Source organism: Osmia bicornis, chromosome 12 (genome assembly GCF_907164935.1).
Source record: "Osmia bicornis bicornis chromosome 12, iOsmBic2.1, whole genome shotgun sequence".
NCBI lineage: Eukaryota > Metazoa > Arthropoda > Insecta > Hymenoptera > Megachilidae > Osmia > Osmia bicornis.
In genome coordinates this window covers 4,196,318-4,222,083 of record NC_060227.1, presented here as the reverse complement: position 1 = coordinate 4,222,083, position 25,766 = coordinate 4,196,318, and the positions used below count along the sequence as shown (strand labels likewise).

General features: G+C 33.3%; 6 protein-coding genes and 1 long non-coding RNA gene across 15 annotated transcripts in view; 3 read left to right on the top strand and 4 right to left on the bottom strand.

Moving 5' to 3' along the window:
• The window catches only part of LOC114871348 (heparan sulfate glucosamine 3-O-sulfotransferase 5), a 75,632-nt gene extending 66,691 nt beyond the window's left edge, over positions 1–8,941 (bottom strand). For 2 of the 3 annotated variants that reach the window (XM_029177127.2, XM_046288117.1), the window contains exon 1: positions 4,632–5,029. The gene's annotated coding sequence lies outside the window, so the exon portion shown is untranslated. Of the gene's footprint in view, positions 1–4,631; positions 5,030–8,918 lie in introns of those variants that run through there. The other variant, XM_046288116.1, reaches the window with a different exon arrangement.
• Positions 8,942–9,606: 665 nt separating this feature from the next.
• Positions 9,607–15,060, top strand: LOC114871376 (probable protein phosphatase CG10417). Its single transcript, XM_029177182.2, has 6 exons — positions 9,607–9,862; positions 10,714–10,993; positions 11,125–11,893; positions 11,973–12,120; positions 12,275–12,730; positions 12,810–15,060. Exons 1-6 carry the CDS (start codon positions 9,752–9,754, stop codon positions 13,050–13,052), a joined length of 2,007 nt encoding a protein of 668 aa, XP_029033015.1. The 5' UTR covers positions 9,607–9,751; the 3' UTR covers positions 13,053–15,060.
• On the bottom strand, positions 14,524–16,192 carry LOC114871385 (intraflagellar transport protein 20 homolog). The gene is made up of 3 exons (XM_029177208.2): positions 16,055–16,192; positions 15,411–15,565; positions 14,524–15,297 (listed from the first exon to the last, which is right to left on the bottom strand). Exons 1-3 carry the CDS (start codon positions 16,176–16,178, stop codon positions 15,184–15,186), a joined length of 393 nt encoding a protein of 130 aa, XP_029033041.1. The 5' UTR covers positions 16,179–16,192; the 3' UTR covers positions 14,524–15,183.
• A 43-nt stretch (positions 16,193–16,235) lies between these two features.
• LOC114871380 (BTB/POZ domain-containing adapter for CUL3-mediated RhoA degradation protein 3) lies at positions 16,236–19,692 on the top strand. Of its 2 annotated transcripts, XM_029177193.2 has the most exons (5): positions 16,236–16,729; positions 16,939–17,251; positions 17,332–17,530; positions 17,646–17,796; positions 19,547–19,692. In XM_029177193.2, the coding sequence occupies exons 1-5, from the start codon at positions 16,567–16,569 to the stop codon at positions 19,552–19,554; spliced, it is 834 nt and encodes a 277-aa protein (XP_029033026.1). In that variant the 5' UTR covers positions 16,236–16,566; the 3' UTR covers positions 19,555–19,692. The 2 variants fall into 2 exon arrangements, with proteins under 2 accessions (XP_029033026.1, XP_029033025.1); XM_029177192.2 differs by having other exon boundaries at positions 16,237–16,729; positions 17,646–19,692.
• A 375-nt stretch (positions 19,693–20,067) lies between these two features.
• Positions 20,068–23,103, bottom strand: LOC114871377 (probable G-protein coupled receptor B0563.6). Of its 5 annotated transcripts, none has more exons than XM_029177183.2 (7): positions 23,021–23,103; positions 22,789–22,928; positions 21,852–22,111; positions 21,545–21,771; positions 21,175–21,476; positions 20,876–21,110; positions 20,068–20,805 (listed from the first exon to the last, which is right to left on the bottom strand). In XM_029177183.2, the coding sequence occupies exons 1-7, from the start codon at positions 23,039–23,041 to the stop codon at positions 20,611–20,613; spliced, it is 1,380 nt and encodes a 459-aa protein (XP_029033016.1). In that variant the 5' UTR covers positions 23,042–23,103; the 3' UTR covers positions 20,068–20,610. The 5 variants fall into 5 exon arrangements, with proteins under 5 accessions (XP_029033016.1, XP_029033019.1, XP_029033021.1 ...); XM_029177186.2 differs by lacking the exon at positions 23,021–23,103 and adding an exon at positions 22,504–22,710 and having other exon boundaries at positions 22,789–22,879; XM_029177188.2 differs by lacking the exons at positions 22,789–22,928; positions 23,021–23,103 and adding an exon at positions 22,420–22,479.
• Positions 22,392–22,921, top strand: LOC114871386. Its single transcript, XR_003788563.2, has 3 exons — positions 22,392–22,466; positions 22,541–22,617; positions 22,833–22,921. It is a non-coding gene; the product is annotated as an uncharacterized LOC114871386 (long non-coding RNA).
• A 482-nt stretch (positions 23,104–23,585) lies between the features above and the next one.
• Positions 23,586–25,698, bottom strand: LOC114871382 (survival of motor neuron-related-splicing factor 30). 2 transcript variants are annotated; one of them, XM_029177198.2, is made up of 6 exons: positions 25,522–25,698; positions 25,178–25,401; positions 24,895–25,044; positions 24,609–24,614; positions 24,157–24,307; positions 23,586–24,081 (listed from the first exon to the last, which is right to left on the bottom strand). In XM_029177198.2, the coding sequence occupies exons 1-6, from the start codon at positions 25,558–25,560 to the stop codon at positions 23,938–23,940; spliced, it is 714 nt and encodes a 237-aa protein (XP_029033031.1). In that variant the 5' UTR covers positions 25,561–25,698; the 3' UTR covers positions 23,586–23,937. The 2 variants fall into 2 exon arrangements, with proteins under 2 accessions (XP_029033031.1, XP_029033032.1); XM_029177199.2 differs by lacking the exon at positions 24,609–24,614 and having other exon boundaries at positions 25,522–25,697.
• Positions 25,699–25,766: the final 68 nt, after the last annotated feature.

Below are 25,766 nucleotides of genomic sequence, written 5' to 3'. Positions count from 1 at the left end.
TAAAAATTTCGTATTCGTATGTTATTGAGTTGAACTACTTAAAAAAATATGTTACTCATTTCTAAATTACTAGTGAGGAGATTTTCTTAATTCTTAATTACAGTTTAATTAAAATTAATTTCTTAATTAAAAGAAAACTTAATTAATAGAAAAACATTACTATAAATAATATTGCTATGATACAAATAATGTGAAATAGCAAATTGTAAGCTTGAAACTTGAAAGAAATAATAAAAATTTCGTATTCGTTTGATTAGAGAGAATTATCAGAAAATTCGAAACTGTGAGATAAAGTTGTAGACTAATTCTTTGGATGTCTTAAAATGTTACCATTTTACGGACTGATAGAAACGACGTAAAACCGAGAGTGGGAAAAGGTAAACTGATCGAACTTAAAATTCTTCGAGCACCGAGTTCCTTGGCCAAGAAATATATCCTCGAGCACTAACCACGTCCGGAGACAGAAAGACACAGATAATCTCGTAACGTGGATCACGAAGACGTTTCCATCCTCAATTGGAACGAAGTTACTTCTAAAGTGTCACGATCGCGCGACACGTAGCAAGGAACTTTAGGAACGAAACCTTCAAAGAAGCATCGTACGAACTTTGAATATTCTCCATTACTTCTTCGACTTGCTATGCCGTTTAGAAACTATGCACCGTACGTTTCTTAATGGCAGATATTTCGAATGAATGGAGTCCTCGTTAACGTTACACCGTAGTCATTCGATCCTTGGCTCGAGTACAGTGGATATTTTTTGGGAACAAAGAATTGAATTTAAACAAATTTTATTTTTTTTTTTTTTATTTCATAATAGACAATATTTTAAGTCATAATCTATCGAGTCAGTTTGATTTGAACGAAAACAATAAGTGGATTTAAGCGAGCATGCAGAGAATTTCGTTCCTAGAGGGTGAGAAATAAAGTAACACAGTCTACTCGATTTAGTTTCACGGAAACCACGTGTTGAAGCTTGGCACGTTTGCGTGAGAATCGACGAACTGCGAGACGTGATAGTATATAAGGCACAGACAGATACGACGGGGTTATCAAACTTGGCGATAGTGAGTAATAAAAAGTTTCGAGTGGAAAAGTACGAATGAAATTATCGTTGAGTTTCACCTCGAAAAGTGTATCCTTCTTTTTTCCTAGCTGTGTTAATTAAAAATGCTTTTGCCATCCATCAACAGTCGAATTAAAACGTTTCCTTGTCATTATCAATTGCTCCTTTTAATTTCCTTTGAAAAGTGTCAAGTTTATTACCAGTCTTTGGTTAATTAAATAATAATTAATTTGTAACTGAAATTGAGTCATTTATATAAAGCAAAATTTACCTAAATCATATAAGATTGTCCAGCTATTTGTAACAAATAATGGCTGCTGTATTTTGAGATTAGAAATTGATTGATAATTAAGGATCGAACAGGTACAGTGATTAGTATAATTTATACGGTATGATTTAGAGAACAATCCAAACAGTCCACGAAACTGTTCATTGTTTCACGAAATTGCTCAAAACAGAGATATCCTGATATTTTAATCCGTTCCACCATAACTCAACTGTAATCGAGTCATTTAACAACCATGATAAACACGACTCCGGACGCCATGACAATTCCTCATTAACACCGAACCATTAAACCGGAAACGATTGGTAAACATTTATGAAATCTCCATCAAACGGAAAAACGTGGGAAGAAAATAATTAAGCTAATTCGAAACAAAACGAAGAAGGATGTGCATTTGCATAATGCAAGTGCATCGATGCACTTGTGAAAACAAATTTCTTTTTTTTAATTTCATTTGAAACAAATCTATAGCCAAAATAATTTTGTATATCAGATTGAAAAATATATTTGAAATTTTGTGTTATTATTCAGAATTAAAACCACGTGTTGGTGAAAACAGAAATTTCAAAACACCTCATTCTACATTCTGCTGTAGGCGATTCAAAAATAAATACAGTATCAAAGGGTTAATAGTTTCTCGAAAACTCCCACGGTAAATCGCAATCTCTGATGCGTTAAACGACAGGCTGGCTGAAACTTTAGTTCAGCAAAACTCTGCAACTTGCTGCATTGATATATTAACGGAACAACTTCTCTCGACACGCGAGGAACTCGTGTGATATTAGAAAATACGCCGGAAGAAAGGAATAACTCGATCGAAAATCGAATAGAAAGGCAAACAAGTTACCCGAGAAAGAAACAGATTCGTTTCCTAATCTTTCGAGAGAAACGGCAGAAAGGTAATATTGACCGAGAACGCCGTGCCGGGGTAAACAAAACGTTGCATCGGTGCAAACTGCATGTGCAACCTTGCACAACTATAGAACTGACGTATCGATATTTTCCTCTCGTTAAATTAAGAATAATCCGTTGGCATTTTCTCGTTGTAAATGTCTCGTGAGGAAATGTGCCGTCCGCGTTAAAGTCGACGGTTTCAGATATATCGAGAGAGCATAATTTATCAACCTTTATCATGGAATTGATGAAAATTATAGGAGACGGTGTACGGATAATTACAAAGTCGTAGGATTATCACGCGTTTACACGACTGGTTATTTTCGCGGCTTTTTCGCGTTACGATTCCGTGTAATCGGATTATCGATCCGATTACTAGCCGGAGGACCGTAATTAGCATTACATTCGAATTTTAGTTACACGTTCGTACGTTCCATGGTAAATTTTACTTATCGCGATGCCGCTACAGAGTTTCGTGTAAACCGTGCGCGTGAAACACCGCCACTATAATTGCAACATGATAACATTGATAACAACAGGCTTGACGTAATTAATTTTCTACCAGCCTTCATTGATTCTTTTCTCATTTATTTTTCATCGTAAAAATTTAATTTTCGGATAATCGATCGTGGTAAATAGACTAGTTGTACGAAGTTCCTACGTGTTTCTAAAACAACCCCCTGAGAAAAGTGGCTGAAGAAGTTTTTCGAAATCGTGCAAGAGGAGGAATTTTCTTGCGCTTTCTTGAGCTCATCAGCTTTTCGAGTTCAACGACTTTGCTCAGGTTTCTTACGTACGGGTTGAAAACAATGGGACTAGAAAGAAAAGTCGACGGCTTGCGTTCTAATTACAAACCGTCGCGGTAACAAAGTGAATTTCAACGTTTGTTTTTCTGCCAACCCTCCTTCATTGACCCGGCAATCTCGAATTAAGGCATCGTGGACGAAATGCTTGCAATAATCAAGGCTCCGAAAGTACGCGAATGACGGAGAATAATTTTTAACGAATGCCAAGTTTTAATTATTTCAAAATTTAATTGAACGTAAGCAATGCTAGTAGAATTACTTAATTTTGCAAGATTATCTAATAAAAATAAAAATAAATTATCTCCCTGAAAAATTGATAATTCTGCAAGTTAGCAAAAGAACTATGGAGGGAAATAAAAATTGTATAGTACCTTTGTCTTTTCTACAGTTAATTGAATTGTGAAGTAGTAAAAGAAAAACTACATTGATACAAGTTTCTTTCGCTGGTAATCATGAAATCAGTTGGCTCTATTCCACAGCGAAATATTTGTTTTACGTTAGCAAACTCATGCACGAGACTAAAGTTTGAAAGCACTTTTCCTCGCTCGAACAACTTCGAATTGACGTAAGTTTTGTACCATCTGCCGGATATTGCATTCTTTGGAAACGTCCTTTACGGTGATTCGAAACGACAGTAGTACATGTCGCTTTTTAAACCGACAACTACTCCGTACCGTTCACGCAGTGAAACAGATCAATGGATTCCGCCACGTAAACGCGACATCGAACAAGAACAAAACGAGGGTTCAACATTTCAATTTGTCATACTTGTACAAGATTTTTATCAAACATCTGAATATCGAAAGGGCATATTTGACCATTGTTCAAAGGTATAAGTTTCTATTAACGATTATCAAAGACGTATCGCAAAACTGTTGCAGTAAAAAGCTATTTCTTTATAAAATATCTCAATTTTCAAGTACTTGGAACTAACTTGCATAATGCATGACCCATCGAATAATATTGTATTCAACTAAATAAAAAGAAAATAATATGAAATACAAAATTATATTAAAATTGGGCCTCTCTCCGAGGGTTATTAAATATTTTCTAAAACTTAATAATCAGCGCTTTCTTTAAAAATCCTTCAACCCCTATAAATAAAACACCTGTTTCTACCCTGGAATAAGCTAAAAACCATTGTTAATCGCTAAAGTGATAATAAAACGTGGAAAGCTGTTACGGTATCCACGCGTGTCTCTGTAACTCTTGCAAGTACACATTCCAAAAGGCTGTCATATCGAAGGACAACGTTATACAGCACCGCGAGACATGTTACGCAAACGAGACACCGAGGGAAACGATGCGAGCCGACAAACACTCACGACCAGAATCCTCTTATCCAAACAAAACGACCGGAGGTGTGCACGATGGTACACCTACATTAAACGTTCGAGGCTGATCTTTACGAGTGTCGCGGTAACACCGTGAACGTAGAATCGCGCTTTTGCCATCGCCACTTTTCGCCGCAAGCAGATGCTGAAACAACGTACAGAAGTGAACCGCAAGAGACGCGTTTCACCTGGAAACGATGCTTACGATACGGGAACGTAGGTGCGAGGATTTAACATATACACACCTGGTCGGGCCGACCCAAGGTCAGGTCACTAGGCCGCGGACGTACACAGCGGTTTCTAGGTGTTACTAGTCACCAGGTAGACGACGATTATGCCGCTTGATGACACTGAAATCCTGCTGCTCACAATTCTAAATCTACCATCACCAGTACATCGGGACGAGGAACAGGCCTGGGTCACAATAACATGCAACACGACTTTTGACCTTTCCACAACGTATCACCACGAACACGCGACACACTGACTTATTAACAGTGTGTCCACGTTAATCGATGGGCTAATCGATCAACGAGCGTGATCACTGGTATCGAGGAGATGAAAAAAAAAACGAGCGCAGAACGACGCAGAGAATGATTCTCATTGATGCGAACGGAGCAGAGACAAGGGTCGACCTGGCCTCTTCGAGCCTCACCGAAGAACTGGCGGGATCGTGCGCTCGCACGCACCCGTCATCCCCCCCACCACAGACACGCGACACCTATCTGCTCCACCGTAAACCCTCGCTACTTTCTTCCCCTACTTTAACCCCCCCCACCATTCGTCGCCGAGCATCCACCCCTACCCCTACCGCCTGTTCGCGCTCGTCTACACAATCGCGGGAGCGCGGAAAATTCAAAGACCAGAGTTAATTATAACGACTTGGACGAGAGGCTTGGGAGCATCCAGCCGTCGTCTCTCTGTTTCCACGTACGTTCGTTACTTTCCCGTGTCGACGCACGCTTCGCGATTAATTAATCCCCGATAAACTGACTAGCGATCTGTGAAAATATCGATTTCATCGCGCGGATCGTTGAAAAGCTATGTTTCTTTTTTTTTTTTCTTTTTCTTTCTTTTCTCCTCTCTGATGTAGAACGCAGAAGGAAACGATGGTGAACCGTTCAACGTCGGTTCAATTCGAACTTGTTCGTCTAATGCGTTTATTGCGCGAGTTCCTCAGTAAATGCGTGGAAAATTGGAAGATGAGGGCTGTTAGATCGAAATTCTACGACTCGTTAGATTCGTTCATCGTTTTCTGCGTTACGACATTACGAGAAATTAGAAGAGACATTGTTAGAGAATTAAGGGAAAAAATATCATGATTTTTAATTAGGAGAATGATCGATTTTTAGTTTCATTTTTCATTATTTTCCTACGTCTGTGTCTCTTCAACCTCTAATTAATATATTTCTTGTTAAAGTAGGTTATTAAAACTTTGTATTCTGAGTAGAAAAAGTGATCTTTTCCCCTGTTTCTTGGAATTCTATCGGTGCTCTCTCGAATTCTATGGTACAATGCATTCGATTACGCGTGGACTGGAACGCGTAATTTTAAATTGGTCCGCGAAAGCGCAATTTATTCGATCGATCTCGCAATCTACCATCGATTCGTGAACAACAGCGAATTCAAGTTAAGGTAAGTGCTCCCATTATGGACCACTTCCCGATGTACTTCAATCCTGGTGTTTTCGAAAGTTTTCATAGAAATCGCCAGATAACACCATAAACTAGACTCTCGTGTCTGTAATGAGCTAACGTGCGCAGAATAGCTTATTTCAAATCGTGTAGACGATACTATAAAAAGGATTTCAATGGGATTTGTAAACTAGCATTATAAATAAAAATTGTAGAATATTAAAAAATAATTTCCTATTCTAAAAGCGTTCGAATTGTAGCATTGGTTTTCCACGATCTTTTCCGATTGTACGATGCAATCATATGTTCCCGCATTTGTTATGTAAATAGGATAGTAGTGTGTTCACTGTGTATTCCTAGGATGTTCATGAACACGAAGACCTAGATTCGCCGCAGCATACGTGATTATTATCAAATAGAACGTGAAACGCATGTGGCTCCAAGGAAAAAGACAATCCGATCCTTGAAATTCAATTAACTATTGATTTGGAATCATTTATGATTGTTTAAAAATTATACGACCTTGCAAATTAGAGAAATTAATTGGATCGTGTAGATAAAACATTTTAGATGAATTTAACCCTTGAACAGAGGAGCTTGGATCGATCGTGACCCAAACAAGTTAATTTTGAAATAAAAGAGTTTCATATATTAAATAAGTAATTTTTGAAAATGAAAATAATATGAAATAGAAAATTAAATTAATATTGAAGCTCTCTCCGTGGTCCGTCGTCATCCGAGGGTTAAAACGCAACACGCACCGTAACAAATTCTTTCCTAGCGAATCGTTCCGGTAAAAACGTTCGTTTTATGCAAAAACGACGCATAATATTTCGATTAAGTTAAAATACGACATATTACGGCGAGTTTCATTCAGTTAACAACCATTCATTGAGTGTATCACGTTTGTACCGTAAGGTAATTCACTTCTCGTGCACGCGATCTTTTCCATTAACAGACAATGTTTATATTCTTGTGTATCATTCTTTTCCCCGCTTTTCTATTTATAAAATATATAAACAATCTTAGTGCTCGAACAACAGTCCATTGAAATAACTACAATTCAAATAATTTTATCAAAGAATTCGAACTGCAATGATTTATAAGAACTCTAAGATATAATCATGAATTATGATTGAAGAAAGCAAATGAATGGAATACGGAATACAAGAATATACCAGATATCAAGAGAGATCGTAAGACAAGGTTACGGAACTCTATGGGGATGCTACTTTCGTTGATATCACGCAACAATTTGAAATGATGCGTTTGTAAAGAAAAAATTTGGAGATTTTGAAGGGTGTGATATACTATAGAGCATAGAGCAAGCTAGCCACGGCTTCATTCCTCACAGCGGCGCGAATCGATAAACGGCGACCATCACGCAACACACAAACCCATCCTCACCAACCACCTCGACCTCGACGTCCGGGTGCACCATTCCCTGGATCGTACGCCACCCGTACGCTACACATCGCGTGTCATTAAAGGAGACAGGGCTCTCGGTACATCCGGCTTCGACAATGATATACGCCAACCCTCAAAAATATCTGCCCATCTATACCATTTTGTATTTCCGTGATACAATACCGCATAAAAGTTATACATCTATTGAAATTTTAGAAAATTCTAACGAACAAAGTGCATTCAAGTGAAATAATTCTTTGAATCGGTATGAAATTAACTGGATATTTCGTCAAATAATTCTCTACGTTTAACACGTTTTTTTATCTAAAATTTTCTCTTTCAAAATGATGAGACATTTAACGATGTTCTAGTCGAATGAGAAACTTTTAATTGAATAACAGAGTTTTCAATACGTTCGACCTTAACAATAATTCACCCTGCTACAGAGTATTTTGTTCTCCTATTCTCTTTTTTCCCCCAGATCCATGTAAAATTAACCGTGATACGAAGGTAGAAACTTTTTGATCGAATAACAGACTCTGCTTTCGGTATATCCAACTTCAATAATCATATAGCATCTCTCTTCTTCACTCTCCCCCATTTTACCTACTGATCTCGTTTCCTTTGGATTCGTACACAATCGATTCAACGGGTATTCCAAAACAATTCCGTGTTTCATCCACACTTTTCTGTTTGATTAAATCTTTTGTGGGGATATTAACAAAGCGGCTATACGATACAACGTAAACTTCCCTCTTTCTAGCTCTAAAATTCTGAACTTCCGAAAATTTAAAAGTTTAAACATTGGAGGATTCTAAAATTCTAAAATTGAAAAACTCGCTTTCGGTAAAAAGGAGAAATATGAAATTTTGAAAGACTAAAAATACAAAAGGGGTAGCATGTAAGAAATTTATTAAAAGAGAATTCATTGGAAGCAGGTATTCAGAAACGAGATTATTCTAAATAGTATGCAACAGCAGCGAATGTGAACTATTATCATTTGCATTCATAATAGTTGGGTGGTATTCACACATAATCACTACTTAGATAATATATGATGCATATATTCCTATCAAAAATACAACAGATAAAGGCAATTGTTCTCGGTGAACGCGATTACTTTAATACAAAATATCAGACAAACTCTTTGTCACTGATTTTATAAAATCAGAATACATTGCAAATTCATAAAGACACAAAATTATGAGCAAATTAAAATAGTATCCGTAAGAATCGTATAAATATACAAGAATTTATTGTTACATATAAATACAGACAAGTGAAATAATAAAATAATATATTTCATATTATTGTTTCTTTTTATTTATTGTAGAATGTTAATAAAAAAACATTTCTTATTGCACATTTATGCAACATTGTTTTTCAATAATTAATTTAAAAACTTTAATTAAACAACAATTAATCTATATCTGTATTTATAAGTAACGATTCTTTCATAATATATTATGTTTGAAACAAGTTGAAACTTACAGATCGTTTTAAACTTCCCGCCAGTTGATATCACGTGACGCGTTACCCCATATTGTGCGTAATACCCAACTTTATACATGCCACGCTGCTGGAACCTTACATTTCCTCTTTTTCTGCTTATCTGTAATTGATGAACAGGAATTTATGATAAAATATTATACAATAGCAATATACAATTGATATGGGTACTATTCAAACGAAAGATAACTTTTCGCAAACAAAAGATTGCTAATTTAAGGAATAGGACGCTACTTAAATATTTGCAACAAATGTCTAATTTTTACCCATTACAGTACTTGTTTGCTAAAATATTGCATTTACAAGTCATTGTTTTGTATTAGTAAACAAATATAAGCTGTTTTGAATATTTTTTTAAAGAATACATGTGACGCTCTACGATTTAAATCTTGACGTAGATCCGTACTCTTTACTTCATATTTAAAGACTATCATTCTTTTTAATATATGCTTGTAAATTGTTATTTATATAATACACGTAGAGAGCTACGTACTAAAATCATTATTTTTGTATATTGAAGTAAATTAAAACTCACTTACCATACAAAAGGAAAGAATATTCGAAGAGAGCACTAAACACTGTTCACTCACGTACGCCATTACGGTGTCTAAAATTTGGCGCGAAAATTTAATGCGCATGTGAGCAAAGTGGCGGACTAGGTGGCGCCAGAAGCGCAGTGAAAACAGAAACCCAAACCGGTCATGGAGGCTAGTTAACGACTGTGCGCCGCGCTTGCGAATAGTAATTTCATCGAGATATTGTGATATTACGCGGACGCCAGAGAATCAACAGAAATATTGCCGGTTTAAACGAAAATGGGTGCATACTTGTCAGAACCAATTACAAAGAAAGTGTCGAGCGACCAAGTAGGCAAGAATGTCGCATTCGGCGCGAGTTCCATGCAAGGCTGGCGAATTAGTCAAGAGGTAAGATAAAACCCTCGAGCGGCCAGTGCACCGTTACCTAGTTTCGTTTCGGTCAGAGAACGGTTTGCCGGTTCACCGTTTCGCTAGGGTATTACGACATCCATCCTGATCTATTGCAAACGTAATCCATCTATATCACGAAGCGCGAAATTCAGTCTATTCGATTCGAGAACACAGAAAATACTGTGCCAAACGTAGCGAGAATGTGCCTCGACGTTTCGCGCGTGTACAAAACATCGCTATTGCAAAATTATTAGCATTCATTGCCATGTTTCAAAGTTCTTCACAAAACATAAGTTTTCACGATCTAACGAGACTTTTCTACTCTATGAAAACGCATTTACTTATTATTGTATTTGATATGATTGTACGAGAAACTTTACGAAGTAATTTTTTTATTTTGCAGTTTAGAAATAGGAAAGTAACGCAACTGGGGGCATTATTGCTTTCAAAGTAGTATTCACTTGTCTGTGATAGATCTATTTTGTAATAATTATTGTTTAGAAAATAAAATGCGAGAATTGTAAAACAATATTTCATAAAGATTTAATTATATACTTTTGTTAAAATGATTTGATTTATTATATGTAATACTATTGATTCCCTAATACATCCTATGTATAGAAAATAAATTTTTTAATCTCTGTACTAAATATACATGTGTTATAATATTAAAGTAGCAAATAACCTTATTTATATAGTGTACCCAAAAGTTTTCATGGTGTTTATAGAATCCATTATAATATAAAACATGTGTAAAATGAAATAAGAAGCATGTGAAATTTAAATAAATTAAGGTGTTTTTAAACAATATTATTGCATACATTCGTAATATAATTATTTGTTTATAGGATGCACATAATTGTTGTATAGATTTTGATGAAAATGTTTCATTATTTGCTGTATATGATGGTCATGGGGGACACGAAGTAGCAACTTACTGTGCAAGTAATCTCCCAGATTTTATTAAACAAACCGAGGCATACAAAAAAGGAGATATTAGGCAAGCTTTAATAGATGCCTTTTTAGGCTTTGATGCTACACTCGAAAAGCCTGAAGTAATTAGTATTCTTAAAGAATTAGCAGGAACATCCACTACAGATAATAAAAAAGATGATTTAAACGAATCTGGTGCGTCTTTTTTTATTGCATAAATTATGCCATTAATTATTAGAATTTAAAATTATTAGTTTGTTTCACCTATTTCTTTATAAAAAGATACGATCTAATAAATTTGTTTTCATACGTTACATTGCATATAGATGAGGAAGAGAATGTTAATAATCTATGTATGGAAGCAACAATGCCATTGGAAGAAGTAATGGCAAAGTATCAATCGGAATCAAATCCTCAAGTAAAATCTTTGAAAAATGAAAACTGCAATAAAAGAACTTGTTCCGCAAGTCCTTACTTACGTGGACGAAGGGGTAGAGAGAAAGCAAGCTCGTCGTCGTCAGGGGCAGGATGTTCTTCGTCTTCATCCTCGTGGAATACAAATGAAGCTGATGTAAGTAGTTCCAGTCAACCATGTGGATCAACTTTATCTAGCACAATGGAACGAAAAGATTCTGAGTGCCCTGGTAACAATGAGGCTGAACAAGTTCTTGATTCGACTACCAGTAATGGAAATGTACACACATCCCCGCCGGTAGGATCAACAGCAGATATAGAACCAATAAAGACTGCAGATATGCCTGATAGTTCTGAGGATATAAACAAAAAAGTTACGAGTCCAGGAAAAATTACGTGCGACGAATCAAATGAAAATGAAGTAGAGTTAAATGGTGCTGAATCGAAACGAATTGAAGATGCAGACAGCAGTAAAGGTGGAGGTGACAATGTGTCTAGCAGCTCGTGTATTCCAGTTGAGAACGGAGATGCGGGACAACAAGAAAGAATAAGTAGTACTGGTAGAAGAAGGATTCAGCCTATCACTTTGTACCATAATCTTCTTAAAAAAGATAGCGAAGATTCTGAAGAAGATGATGACGATGACGAAAATGATACAACCTTTGATGGAGTTCCAGAAAGGTAGAAACCTAAGCGTATTCCTCTGTTTAGAAAATCAAAATTATCACTGGTACATCTTATATTAACTTTTCCTGGATAGTTTTAGCGACGAAGATGACACAGAAGACATAGACGAAGATGAAAGCGACGAAGACGAAGAAGATGAAGATCCAGATGGCAATATTGATGATGATGAAGACGATGATGACGATGATGATAGTGGGAGCCTCATGATGGATAAAGAAGAGGTATGAAAAATTCTTTACATCGTATATATTTTAAAGAAATACCGTTAAGAAGCAATGAAAACAAAATCATCTATTAGTAATATTGTGTTAAGATAGTACTTTTGTAGTTAAGAAAGATTTACAATTAAGTAACGTGAATCATTCATTTGAACAGCCGGGTTATGATAGTGGATGCACTGCAGTAGTTGCTGTGTTAAAAGGGAATGAATTATACGTGGCAAATGCTGGAGATTCCCGTTGTGTTTTATGTAGAGATGGTCAAGCGGTTGAACTTAGTTTAGATCACAAACCTGAAGATGAACCAGAAATGGAGCGCATAGTAAAAGCTGGCGGAAAAGTTACCGCCGATGGTAGAGTAAATGGTGGCCTTAATTTATCAAGAGCGCTCGGGGACCATGCTTATAAACAAAATGCAGATTTGCCACCGCAAGAACAAATGATATCGGCACTTCCGGATGTCAGGCATATTACGATTGAACCAGAAAAGGACGAGTTTATGGTGCTTGCTTGTGATGGTATTTGGAATTTCATGTCAAGTCAAGATGTTATACAATTTATTCGTTCCCGCTTGACACATAATCACGATAAACTTTCTCAAATTTGTGAAGAGGTATAAAATAGCTGATTATTTTCTCTATTTACTCTGACTAATAAAATATTAGTTACTAATGCAAAATATTGTATTATAGCTATTTGATCATTGCCTTGCACCTGATACTTGTGGAGATGGTACAGGTTGCGACAATATGACGGCTGTAATAATTCGATTTAAACCACAAACTGATACGGTAACAAACAGTAATACCGTTGAGATATGTACTGCTAAAAGGTCGTTATCACCGACTATATCCGCGGAAGAAAGTAACGACTGCGTTATACAAGATGATGCGGTGAAATCTTGCAAACGCCTTAAGACCGAAGCAGCTATGTGAGATTTGTGTTAAATGTTATAAACTGATCTCTGGAAACAGATGAGTGAATGTGAATTTATGTAAAATTATGTAATTCTATGGAACTGTGAATTTCGAATGGATACTCGATGGTGATCGATAACAGTTACATCAAACAACATGTAAAGTATGTTAGTGTTGGCTATTGGTGGCAGACTGATAAATTGGAGCACATGAGGATGATAATTCGTTGCTTCTGTTTTGATTTTGTTTTTATTTTTTTTTTAATATATTAACTTACAATTCGTACATTTAAAAATTATTTAATTACACCTATTAATGGTGGATAGTGTATTATACGGTCTAACATTTTGATAAAAGCTTGTACAAAATATGTAAGACAGTCATACAAACATTCTGTATAATTAATAAAGTAATCGATGTTTCTCTTTATAAGTACTTTCTATGGTAATGATAAGGTAGGTAATAAGTAATAAAAAATAAAATCAGTCTAAAATCATTTATTAACAAGAAGAGTGCCAAGACCTTTAGATCTATTCAATGTCTAAACGAAATCAATGACCCAAAGGTCTTTTCGCTCTCCTTGGAAGTCAGAGCCTCGTAAGATTTCATAAACATCACGTACAATAGCAGTTATGTTAAAACTAAACATTTTTTTTTTTGATAAATTTTAAATTTTTCGACTTTACATATTTAAATATCGTTGACTATTTTGATTTTTTTTATTAAGTAAAACCTAATTATACATCATCCCATTTGCTCCATCAACATTTATGGAATATACTCTTTGAGTTTTTAGATGACATCCATAGTAGATATGTAATTGTACATATTTATAAATTTAGACTATAGGATTTATATTTGTAATTCAACACGATACCATTTCTTATTTTTACGAAATAAAGTTTATTTTTGAATCCCTGGGTATAGTGGTTGAATGGATGGGTGAGCGAATAATCTTAAAAACGTGTAAAACCGTATTGTGTAACAAAGACGATTGTGTATTGCGCGTTGGTAATTTGTGATCTTGTACTAAAAGTACTGTTTAAAAGGGTATGTAATGTGTTGTGGAATACTATCTACTTAAACTGTTTTAAATTTCATTTCGAATTTCTCATAGTATCGAAAGTGTTCCGTAAATTAATAATAACATAAGGAAAATATTTATTTATGAAGAAAAAAAAACAATAAAATTATGGATTAAAGATATTTACACGCACGCGAACGATTTGAGAATTGAAAATTAATAGGATATATGTATTAGGAGTAAACTAAATTCGTATAAATAATATGTAAAGAAACGAGGATAGCAAAATTATTTACAAGTTTTGAAAAACGTACATATTTTATTTTCATTTAAATCATTTGACTTACACTGTGGGCTTACATATTTTATCGTCTATATAATTATTTAGATTTTCTTTCTATATGGTTGCAACACATAAATAAAAAACATTGTTAATATTTTAATATAAAAATAACACTTGATAAATCTTTTTCATATCATAATTGAAATTTTATTGCAGTACTTTTATCACAGAACAGACATACGATATAATAATAATTGTGCATTTGCAAAACATACAAAGTTTTTATTCAGTTAACATAATATAGCTAGTAGATAAATAATTATATAAATTAATCACTTGCAACGTCTAAGATTGCTTCAAATTTTGTACTGTTATTCCACCTTCTACAACTGCTCACATGTAATTGCGGCTGTTAGTAAAGAGTAATTATATAAACGTTGTTTATAATTATAAAGAAAGTAACTTACGAACGAAAAAATAAGTAACACTATTATCAAAATGATCAGTAATATATGAATACTAGAAGCAGTACATAGTATTACTCAGAATTAACTAATGTGCCTTTCTGATTCAGGGGTTGAGAACCTTCACAATATGTATGTACATTTGATGCCGTCTTATTAAGAAGGGTTTAAACCCCGATACCGTCTTAACTGCAAACTTCGTCATGAATTTATGTATAAATATCTTGTTTCATAATATATGTCACTTCAATTATTTTTTTGTAGTTTTACTTATATTCCTACTTCAATCGATTTTTGTACACAACTTTGTATAAAGATGTATAGACATATGTTAAATAGAGATAGATTCATAATTACGAAACTAATATAATGTACATTTTAATTGACTGTTAAGTGTTCAATTGTTTCTATCTGTTCCATTTCAATTTTTTTTAGAGAATCATACTGTATACGAAGTCTCTCAAGTTCCATAGATTTTTCAACAATTTGTGCCTGCAAGTAGTACACATAAGCATTATTTAAATTCTGGATAATTCAATTTTAAAAATTGTTTTATCTAGTATTTAATAATTATAGTACATTAAAATACTTTTAGTTTTAATTACCTGAATTTGTTGTTTCTGAGCGTCTCTTTCTTTCGCAACAGATCGAAGTAAATTTCGGGTTCCGATCGTTTTCATTTTCTCTTTCTCAACTTCATTTGCTAATTGATTTATTAATTCTATAAATTCATTACAGTTTGATTGAAACTCAGTAATTCCTGGGAAATAAAAAGTAATATAATTACTTAACCGTTTAATCGAAAAAAAAAAATAATAAGTGCAAAGTTTTTGAATCGTTTGTATTATTTAGGTATAAATGTTAATGAAACTTTTATTAAAGCGTATAGCTCTAATAATATAAATGATATATGTATCTGTGCAGTAATGAAATAAGAAATTCAAATATGTATAATAGTAAATATTTTAATCATTCTTTTACATTATTTCAAATATTGGAATGCTAATCAAAATTTTATCCAGAAGCGGCAACCTGTGTAGATGGCAGTAATTACGGTGGTAAATGAACAGGCATTTGTTTTACAAAAAACTATCGGCTAATTATTGAATTTACTACAAAAGGTAACAAATAATTAAATAAATAAAGAAACAAATATTATGAAAATGATTCTCTAATCAAATCGCGCTTTCCAAATAAGCACATAAATGTGAATTAAGTATGTTATCGTAACGACTTCTATAAAACTCACTCGAAATGAAATTTTGACATTCTTCTTTAAGTTTATTCGCTTGATTTGCCACTTCTGGCTCTAATACACGTATTTTACTTAAGTCATCAATATAAATCCCATACTTTGCTAAAGAGTCAGCCATTTTCTTAAATAAACAAACGATGAAACTCTTGGTTAGTAGCGCCTGCGCGTATTCCCAACTAGTCTTCGCTTCTTCGTGCTAGTCACTCACCAAAATGGGGGTACGATAGGGTGTATTTTTTTTATCAAGTCGTAAGACATTAAAGAAGCAGTGAATCGTGCTATATAACAGGGTTTTAACATTTAAGATGAGACTAATAAATGCGACATAAAATATCATTGTATTGGTTATCGTTTATCACTTGCGTTGTCGCTCAAGAGACGCAACGCTTCGTTCTTTCTCTGTTATATTTTCGATTTGACATTTAACATAATCAATATACTTTCTCGCTGAAATATTTATCATCGTCACTGTTTAACGTTTCAATATTTCATCGTTGTCGTTCGTTATGTCCGGAGATCATAAAGCGGGAATTAAATATCCTTCGGAGTACGTCAAGCTCAATATCGGCGGTTCCTTACACTATACAACTTTAGGTACACTCCAAAAACATGACACTATGTTACGTGCTATGTTTAGTGGCCGCATGGAAATTCTTACAGATCCTGAAGGTGAGATTTTGTGTAGAAACTATATTATTTAAGCATTGCCAAGATGCAGGGTTTTAACGAATCTTCATTAAGATACATGTAATAGAGAATTACATTTTCATTTGTAAAAAAAAAAATAGATGAGATTTCTCTTTACCTGGTTGTAACTTAAAGCATAAGATTAAATGTTGTTCTTTTACTTATGTAAATAATATAAATCTCATTTGCAGGATGGATATTAATTGATAGATGTGGAAAACATTTTGGTACAATTTTAAACTTCTTAAGAGACGGTTCAGTCCCTTTACCAGAAAGCACAAAAGAAATGGCAGAGTTGCTTGCAGAAGCAAAGTATTATTGTATTACCGAATTAGCTGAATCATGCGAGCAAGCTCTTCATCGAAAGGAAAGGGAAGCAGAACCTATTTGTAGGGTTCCGCTTATCACTTCCCAAAGAGAGGAGCAGTTGTTAATTAGCAGTACTACTAAACCAGTAGTAAAGCTGCTCATTAATAGGCACAATAACAAATATTCATACACAAGGTGATAATACCTGTTTTATAGAAATTGCAATATGCAATGAAACCAAAAACAAATAAATACAAAAAGCCTTGTCTTTACAGTACATCAGATGACAATCTGTTAAAAAACATAGAATTGTTCGACAAAATGTCCCTTAGATTCAGTGGTAGAGTATTATTTATTAAAGATGTGATTGGATCCAGTGAAATTTGTTGTTGGACATTTTATGGCCATGGTCGTAAAGTTGCAGAAGTTTGTTGCCACTCTATTGTATATACAACTGATAAGAAACACACGAAGGTAATATCAAATATACATGTATTATATTAAAATTTCAACATAATATATAACATATAATATGAAATACATCTTAAATGTGAATAAGAAAAGTAAAGCTTCGATTCGTAACACATAGGTTGAGTTTCCAGAGGCCAGAATTTATGAAGAGACATTAAATATTTTATTATACGAACACCGAAATGGTCCCGACCAAGAATTAATGCAAGCAACGTCGTCGCGCGGTGCAGTTAGTGGTGCACCACCTTGCACATCAGATGAAGAAGAGGGTGAGCGTTCAGGCTTGGCTCGCCTTCGCTCCAACAAACAAAACACCAACTGACCCAACCTTGCCCTTTATACCCCTCCTGATCCAACGACCCTTAACGTCGTTCGAGTCCTCGCCCTTAAGACGCGAGCCAATGTAAAGTAAGATGTATGAAAGAGGAAACATACGCAAATTTCATACGGATGCATATATATACACATATTTAATTTATGTGCATATATATGTATGTGCGTCACTTTCTCTCTCTCTATCCTCTATATCTCGTGCAAAAAACTAATGAACAACATCGTTAAAATTGGTTGTATAATGGACTACCACTAAGTTTCACATCACAGTCTTATATTTTCGTGGTATATATCTACATATCCTACTCGTTTCACATATCTCAAATCATTTACAGATATTTTGATTTTGAACGGAATGACAAATTCGTCTTGGATTTATTTATACTTATACTATAAGGTGTATTAATTATAAAAGAAAAAAAAAAGCAAATAGATAAGGGTACGTTTTCTTATTTCTTGTTTTCGCGATCAGAATTTGAGAATAAGTACGGTTAAGAGAACAGAGATGCGAGTACTATTGATGTGCCAAATGTTTATGTCAGAAGTAAAACAAAAATAAGTCGAAGTTGCCATTCTATGACTGATGGAATTATTTACTATCTTATACTCTTCAATAACTTTTAAGCAGTTATTTAAAGTAACGAATTGTATAAAAAGCTTACACAACATAGGACTGTATTGTTACCTGTTACAAGTATTATTATTATTATTATTATTATTATTATTATAAATTGAACATGTTTATATTACTTTTTTACAAAAAGAATTTTTTAACTTAAAAATGTTATATAACTGCTTAAAAGATGATGTGGAGTAAACACTGCCAGTAAAATAACTACAACAGAGTATAGAAAAATTATCAACCAAATGCAATTAAAAAATGAATTGAAACTATAGTTGAATCCTCAACCTTGTTTAATTTTGAACATTGGTCCTTTATTATGAGAACAACATGGTAACTTTTATAAGCATGTAAGCTTTGTGTTAATTTCTGAATATCATTCCAAAATGTGGTACATTTCTTTTCATATTAATACTTTTTACTTTACTTACATACTTCAACTTATAAAAACAAATACATTTATAATTCAATGAACACCGCAAATTAATACAATTTATTGTTTTGATATGGTGCAAACTTCTATATTTAATGAAGGGACCATATGTATTCCAATTTCATACCTACAGTTATTTTGCTGTGGGCAAGCTTTTATATAAACATTATACTATTAATTATTTGTTGAATTGCTAAATTATCAAATTAGAAATATTTATTCTCCCGAATACAAGACGATATTTGTGTGTATACAATTACAGCAATAGGAAAAAACGTAAGATTTAACGACAGAAGAGTTTAAGTTCCTATAATTTTATGTACGGCAAAGAATTGTAGGTAGTGAGTGTCGTTCATATTCCGTATTTATTATAAACCGCTATAATTAATAAAATTATGTAATATGTAAGTTAAGCTAAATGCAATATATCTTATGTTAATGAAAATATTATTGCTGCTTGCATTTTTCAACCTCACAGTAGAGCACAGTTTTAATGGCCTCCTTTGTCAGGTAAAACCGACACGAGCTTTAACATTTGTTCAAATTATATATGTTTTTATATATAAAATTAATAGAAATAGTCGTCGAAAATAAACTGAAAATTGTACTGATTATTTATGTTTTCTTTCAGGAAACTAGTACGTCCCATCAAAATACATAAGGTAGCCATGGTCCACTTATAAAAACGACGAAATTTCTAATCTAGCCACATTGTACAAGCCAGCAACGTTTCTGTTTTACAGTTATTCAAAAATATATCAAAAGTTTTGTCTTGTATCCGGGTGAATTATTACCTCTTAAAATTTTCAGATGTCATTATATCTTTTTATTCACAATTTTGAAAACGTTTATATTTAGCTAAAATTTTGAAATAACATAATAGTTTTACAAGTTTGCAGATTTGTCAAAAAAATTATATTCAGAAGCAAAGATGAATTAAATGAATTTTGAATATTAAATTCCATTTAATTAATATAAGCAGATCTATTTAATATATAGGTATCACTGTAACTAAACAAAAAAGATAATAATATTATATGTATATCATAACATTTGATTAAAATCATATTAAACTATACTTTTAATATAAGTATATTATATAATACTATAATATAATATAAGTACATATATAACAATGATAAGATTATGGTCTGTTAGTTCAAGCTTTAATATATTTATGTCTGCATACATATTTATTAGGAAAAGACTGATTTGCAGAATATTTTTCAATTTTCATTGGTAAAACTTTACAGAATGTACAAATAATGCTTGTAAAATAGATAAGGAAAAAAATTAAACACTACCATCAACTAAATCAATAATATAAAACATGTAAATATTTATCTGTTTTGAGTGGATAAATAACGTTAAATAAAATATTTTATGTCATTAAAAGAAAGAGTTTCACTATTTAGAATTATCGCAAGTATGTATAATGTTCAATGACTGTATGTCTGTGATACTAGTGTCACCAAATTATTACATACAAAAATATTGGAAAAACAGATCAATAACATTTTAGAAAGGAAGATTCTTGTTATTTAAATAAAACTGTACATTTATTAACAATTTTTCTTCGTAGTTTTTATTTTATAGATTAACATAAGCTTTTCTTGGTGAAGATGTGTAAGAAAAAAATATGCCAATATTCACATTATTTATCCATATTTTTTACTTGCAGTAAGGTAATAATCTTTAAATATCAGAGGCGTTCAATACTTCAGACTCTTTATCTTCATCCATATCATTTAATTTGCTTGTGGAACCCGGGGAATTTAATTTCGTCTGTTCAGGTGTTAATCGAACTGTCGTACCGTGTCGACTGTAATCTTCGATCTCACCCACTGGTCGTTCGGATTCTTCTTCAACAACTCTTTTCTTGCATCTATTCTATAATTCCAAATAAAAAAATTCTTGTACGACATTATTCCTTCTCTGAATTGCTTACATTTCTATTTACCTGAATAATTTTCAGGAACTCTTCCCGAAATTCTTTGCTACATAAAAAGTATATAACAATGTGAACAGCGAAGTTGCAAAGTTCAGTGACCGCAGCAGACGCCTTAAACAAAAGGTAATTGACGTCTGTAATTTCATAACTGCGATATACAAATGGAAGCACTATCGATGGTATCATTGTTATCGTAAAACACACTGCCATAACTGACATTAGCGTAGCTAAATGTTGTTCCTCCCTGAAAAATGATTCATATGCAATAAGATTATACAATTAGAATACAACTTATTTTATATTTCTACCTATATCCTCGATTCCGACTTAACAAAGATGTGTCAGTAACATTAGCTGTGCGAAACTTTTCTGAGACCGACTGGAACTCTTTCTTTTTAGCGTTCAGATGTAAAAACCTCTTCACCACGAAACTATTTAACAGAAAGAGGATGATCATCGGGCAGAGACGTAACGTGATTTCCATCATCCAAATGTAAGCGTTCCATAGCATATTCCGCGTGATGGAAATATTTTCACGCAGCATGAAAAGGGTACCGGTACCCTCTCGCAATTCGTACACCGTTCTCATCCCAGTCAACGGTGCGCTTGCCTGTATTATAATAACAATTTACTTGGTATTAATTTCATTTAGATTAATAATAATTCATTTTTCTATACCGCAAATCCCAAGATGAAGGAACAGAGGACGAAAGAGCGGACACTCTTGCGTGCATTCCTGCTGCGAATTCGAGCGGGGAAAAAAATAAAAATATATCGATCGATGATTAAGCAGGTCATAATCAAAATGCTGGCTATAGCAAAAGTGTTCACAACGACCAGTTCTAAATAAGCGTGGTAGAAAGCAGACGGGTAATCGTTCTTCATACCGTATCCTAAGCGAGCAACTGAAACAGAATATTTATTTATTTTTTTTACTTTGATTCTTTTAAAATATCTTCAATCTATCTACGTTATAGTTACATACATATGGGGATCCAAGATGTAAGAACTCCGATGTGCGCTAATGCGAGCCCCTTGAGGTATAAGTATGCGATTCCCCGGAAAACCGGCGTGGATAGCACCAAGAGTATTAAAATATTACCAAAAATACCAGTGGTCACTATCGTTGGAATCATTATTCTATAAATAATCCGCAACAAGGACGTGGACTCGTGGAGAACATTTTTGTTCGCATCAGTTATAATGTTCCAAGTAGAATTCTCACCCTCACAACATAACAACGTTCTAAAAAAAAAAATGAAGAAATTGTTAAATATTTTAAATTAATGAAAATTATTTTGTATTTTAGCGATGCTGAAGATGATTAATTTTAAAAACGTACCCTTTAACTATTCCCGTTAACATAATAAAAATGATTTATTTCAGAGAAAGTCAAACGCGAATTTAAAAAATTACATTAAAAAGGTATCATAATTAAAGATTTCTATTGTTATAAACAATTTTATCTCACTTGTTTCGTTACTCTCGTTTAAGAGGATGCAACACAACGGGAACACAACAGGTTCTGCAAAATTCATCCCCGATGAACTTACCACCGTGGTTCCTGAGAAAAACCGATATCGCGCATGCTCTCAACAAGGTTGACTTATTGTTGTACTCTAAGTATACATATTTACTTGTGCATTATAATTATATTCCAGCCCCCTTTCTCAGGTTAACTCAATTGAAAATGCAATAAAAGCGTGTGCAGGGATAAGGTGGATGGTTTTTCGCTTCCATTTGAACGATGGGTAAATAGACACCATAGTAGTAATTCAATTGATTGACGGGAAAGTTTAAAATTCTCTTTAAACATTACTCTATGTTATCTTTTTGAAATCAGTCTGTAAGGAAAATAATAAATTACTTGTTTTTCAGCAGAGTAATTTCAAGAGAAGATTATCGTTCTAATAAAAACTTACAGTTTTTCCAAAAGTGTTTCTAAAAAAACGTGAAATTCTTTCAGGTGGAAAACCTCGTTAGATACACCCCTTACACTCGATTGAGCATTCACTGAAGCGACGAACGAAAACGCAAAGCCAGCAAGTAAACTTGGTAAATCCTAGAACGATATTACGTCAATTAAAAATTTATCGTATCCGGAAAAAATACGAGAATATCTAAACAACTCTCGGAGATCTTGTTTTTAAATACATCAAGTTTTCGAACGTTCATTTCCTGCTTCCGGTATCACTGTTCAAATTAAGAAGTTGCAGCATTTAGATTATGAATATTAGTTTTAATTGACAATAATATGTTCATTGTAATGTCGATAATAAATAGATAGACAATGGCTAAACTTCCAAAAACCTCCATGTTCCGAATTGGCTCAAATTTTGGAATACTAGCACCACCTATAAAAAACAGCTAGAACTGCATTCTACAGCGTTGTACCGGCGAGAGATAAAATACCTACGATTGCATATAAATGATAATCAATACTACGATTGATAAATGTAATATTGATTATAATATAAATGTATCTCCATATTTGAAATAATACTTTATCAAATATTTCTTAGCAGAATCAGTGTAGTACAAAGTGTTATTAAAGTAATATTCCTCTCTATTTGTTACATAATTACAATAATATAAAAGATAATACAAGACGGGTGTTGTTAAAAAAGTACATTATTCGATTTTTTCGCTGATATTTATTATATGAACTAAATAAAACTGTACCAAGGACAATTATTAAATAGAATATCTAAATATAGTCTGAATTTAAAATATACATTTATTCGTATCCATTACAGATTATAAACAAATCATATCCACATAAATGTATTAATCTAGAAATACATTCATTCATAACAATACATCCACTTCAGAAAGGTAGAAAATCCAAGTAATTGCAGGATTTAATTGAGGTCATTGTTCGTTTATAATATAACATCTACGCGCGATCTAAAAGTAACCACTAAACATTCTTCATTCATGTGCTCAATTAACCATTTTCACAACACAAAACATACGTTTTCAGTTCTTTTGAGAACTGAACTCAGCATAATAATATTAATAATTGATAGTTCTATGTCACGAAGTATTAAATTGCATATTTACAATAGCATTCATGCTCCCCTCCTCCATTTTTCACCATTACTGAATTTGGTCATTTCTCGACCGCTTACACCACATGTTCCAATTCCAACTCGGCCATTGACATTTTCTGGTGTTGCAAATATACTCTTTTTAATTACACCTTTCTTTGAAGACTACATTACGAAAAATAACATATTAATAATCAACAAGTGATTTTATCGATTTTAAAAATTGTTTATCAATGTTACCTTATTAGTAAATGCTAGCCATTTATTTTTTTCCATTTCACGTTCCTCTTCAAGCTCTTTAAATCTCTGAAGTTTTCTCTGTTTCTTTTTCTTAAGGTATTCTCTTTGTTTGTTAGGATCAGAGCCTGCTACTGCAGCAGCTTGCATTTTTCTGCAAATTAATGAATCTATCGTTTATGAAAGTAACTACTGGAAATGAAGATTCATTGAGACATTGCCACTTTTAAAGTACTGCTAAAAATGAAAATGTAAATGTTTCTGTAATGAATACATTATATCAATCATTATAAAATTTATGCATCAGATACATGTATTAAAGATTTTAATTTTCATAAGGTTAAAAATTATTATTATATTTAAGTTTATACTTAATCTAGCGTACTATACATATTCATGTATGATATGTTAAGTTAAAAACAATATTTCAACAAAAATCTAATATTTCTTGTTACCTTTTCCTGGGTCCCAGCGATGTACATGGACAGTTCATTACCAAGAGACAAATGAACAATAATGGAATTTCAGTTCGAAGCACACCAAACAGTGGATTGATTATCGTGGCCAATTGGGAATAAAGGAATAAGGAGAAAAATGAATGATTAGTAATCATTGTTTCTCATAAAACTTAACCCGCAATGTTCCTCAAAAACTGAGATGTGCTCAAAAATTGCAGGGGGTGGGGTGATTATGTTAATAACTGCTAATAAATAAAATTAATAAATCCAAACATAAACTTACTTTGATTTTTGATCTGCCCAATCTGATGCAGGCCTTTTGGCTACTGATTTTAACTGACTGAGCATTGTGACATCAGTGTTTTTATATTCATTAAAAGTTACATTAACAACTCCTTCTTCACTAATTGCATCTATGGTTGCCTCATAGTACCTAAGAAAAAATGAATCATATTAGTAAAGCAGATGTTATCTCTCTGACAGATTTATTTATCAATCAGCAGTACAAATAGATGACTTTCTTTTTGCATTAGAAATATAACAATACAAACATTACAACTACTTACTTGCCATCTTCGCTCCAAGGTGCCATGCACTGATCACCAACCTTCCATTTATTGGCCAGAACTGCAAGTAAAATAGGATCTTTAGCATCCATGCCATTGGCTTGCCTTTTTTCCTGTTGCTGTGATTTAATTAAATCATGTGTCAGCTCTATTACTTCCTCGAGATCAATTTTCAATTTTAAGAGTTCTTCATTACTAGGATCCGTGGTAAGAGCTGCTTCCACCTGAAACAGTGACACATAAAAGTCATTTAACACTGCAACATCATAAACAAGGAGATACACCAAAAATGGACTCGCCATTCTACCGTTTAAGTTAGGTTAAACAATAAATAACGATCTTACCTGTTGTAGTTGCAATTTATAATTCTGTAAATCGTCCATGTTGAAATCTAAATCTGCAGCTAACTGATAAAGCTAAAAATATAATCTAACAGCCTTCTTTTCTTGCTTTAATACTACTGTCACAAAAGCAAGTAAAAGCAGTAAAAGTGAACACTGCCGAACACCCTACCCTCTATGTATACATACGAATGCGATAAACGCAAACAACTCGTAAGATGGCACTATAATTTTCAGAAATGCATAAC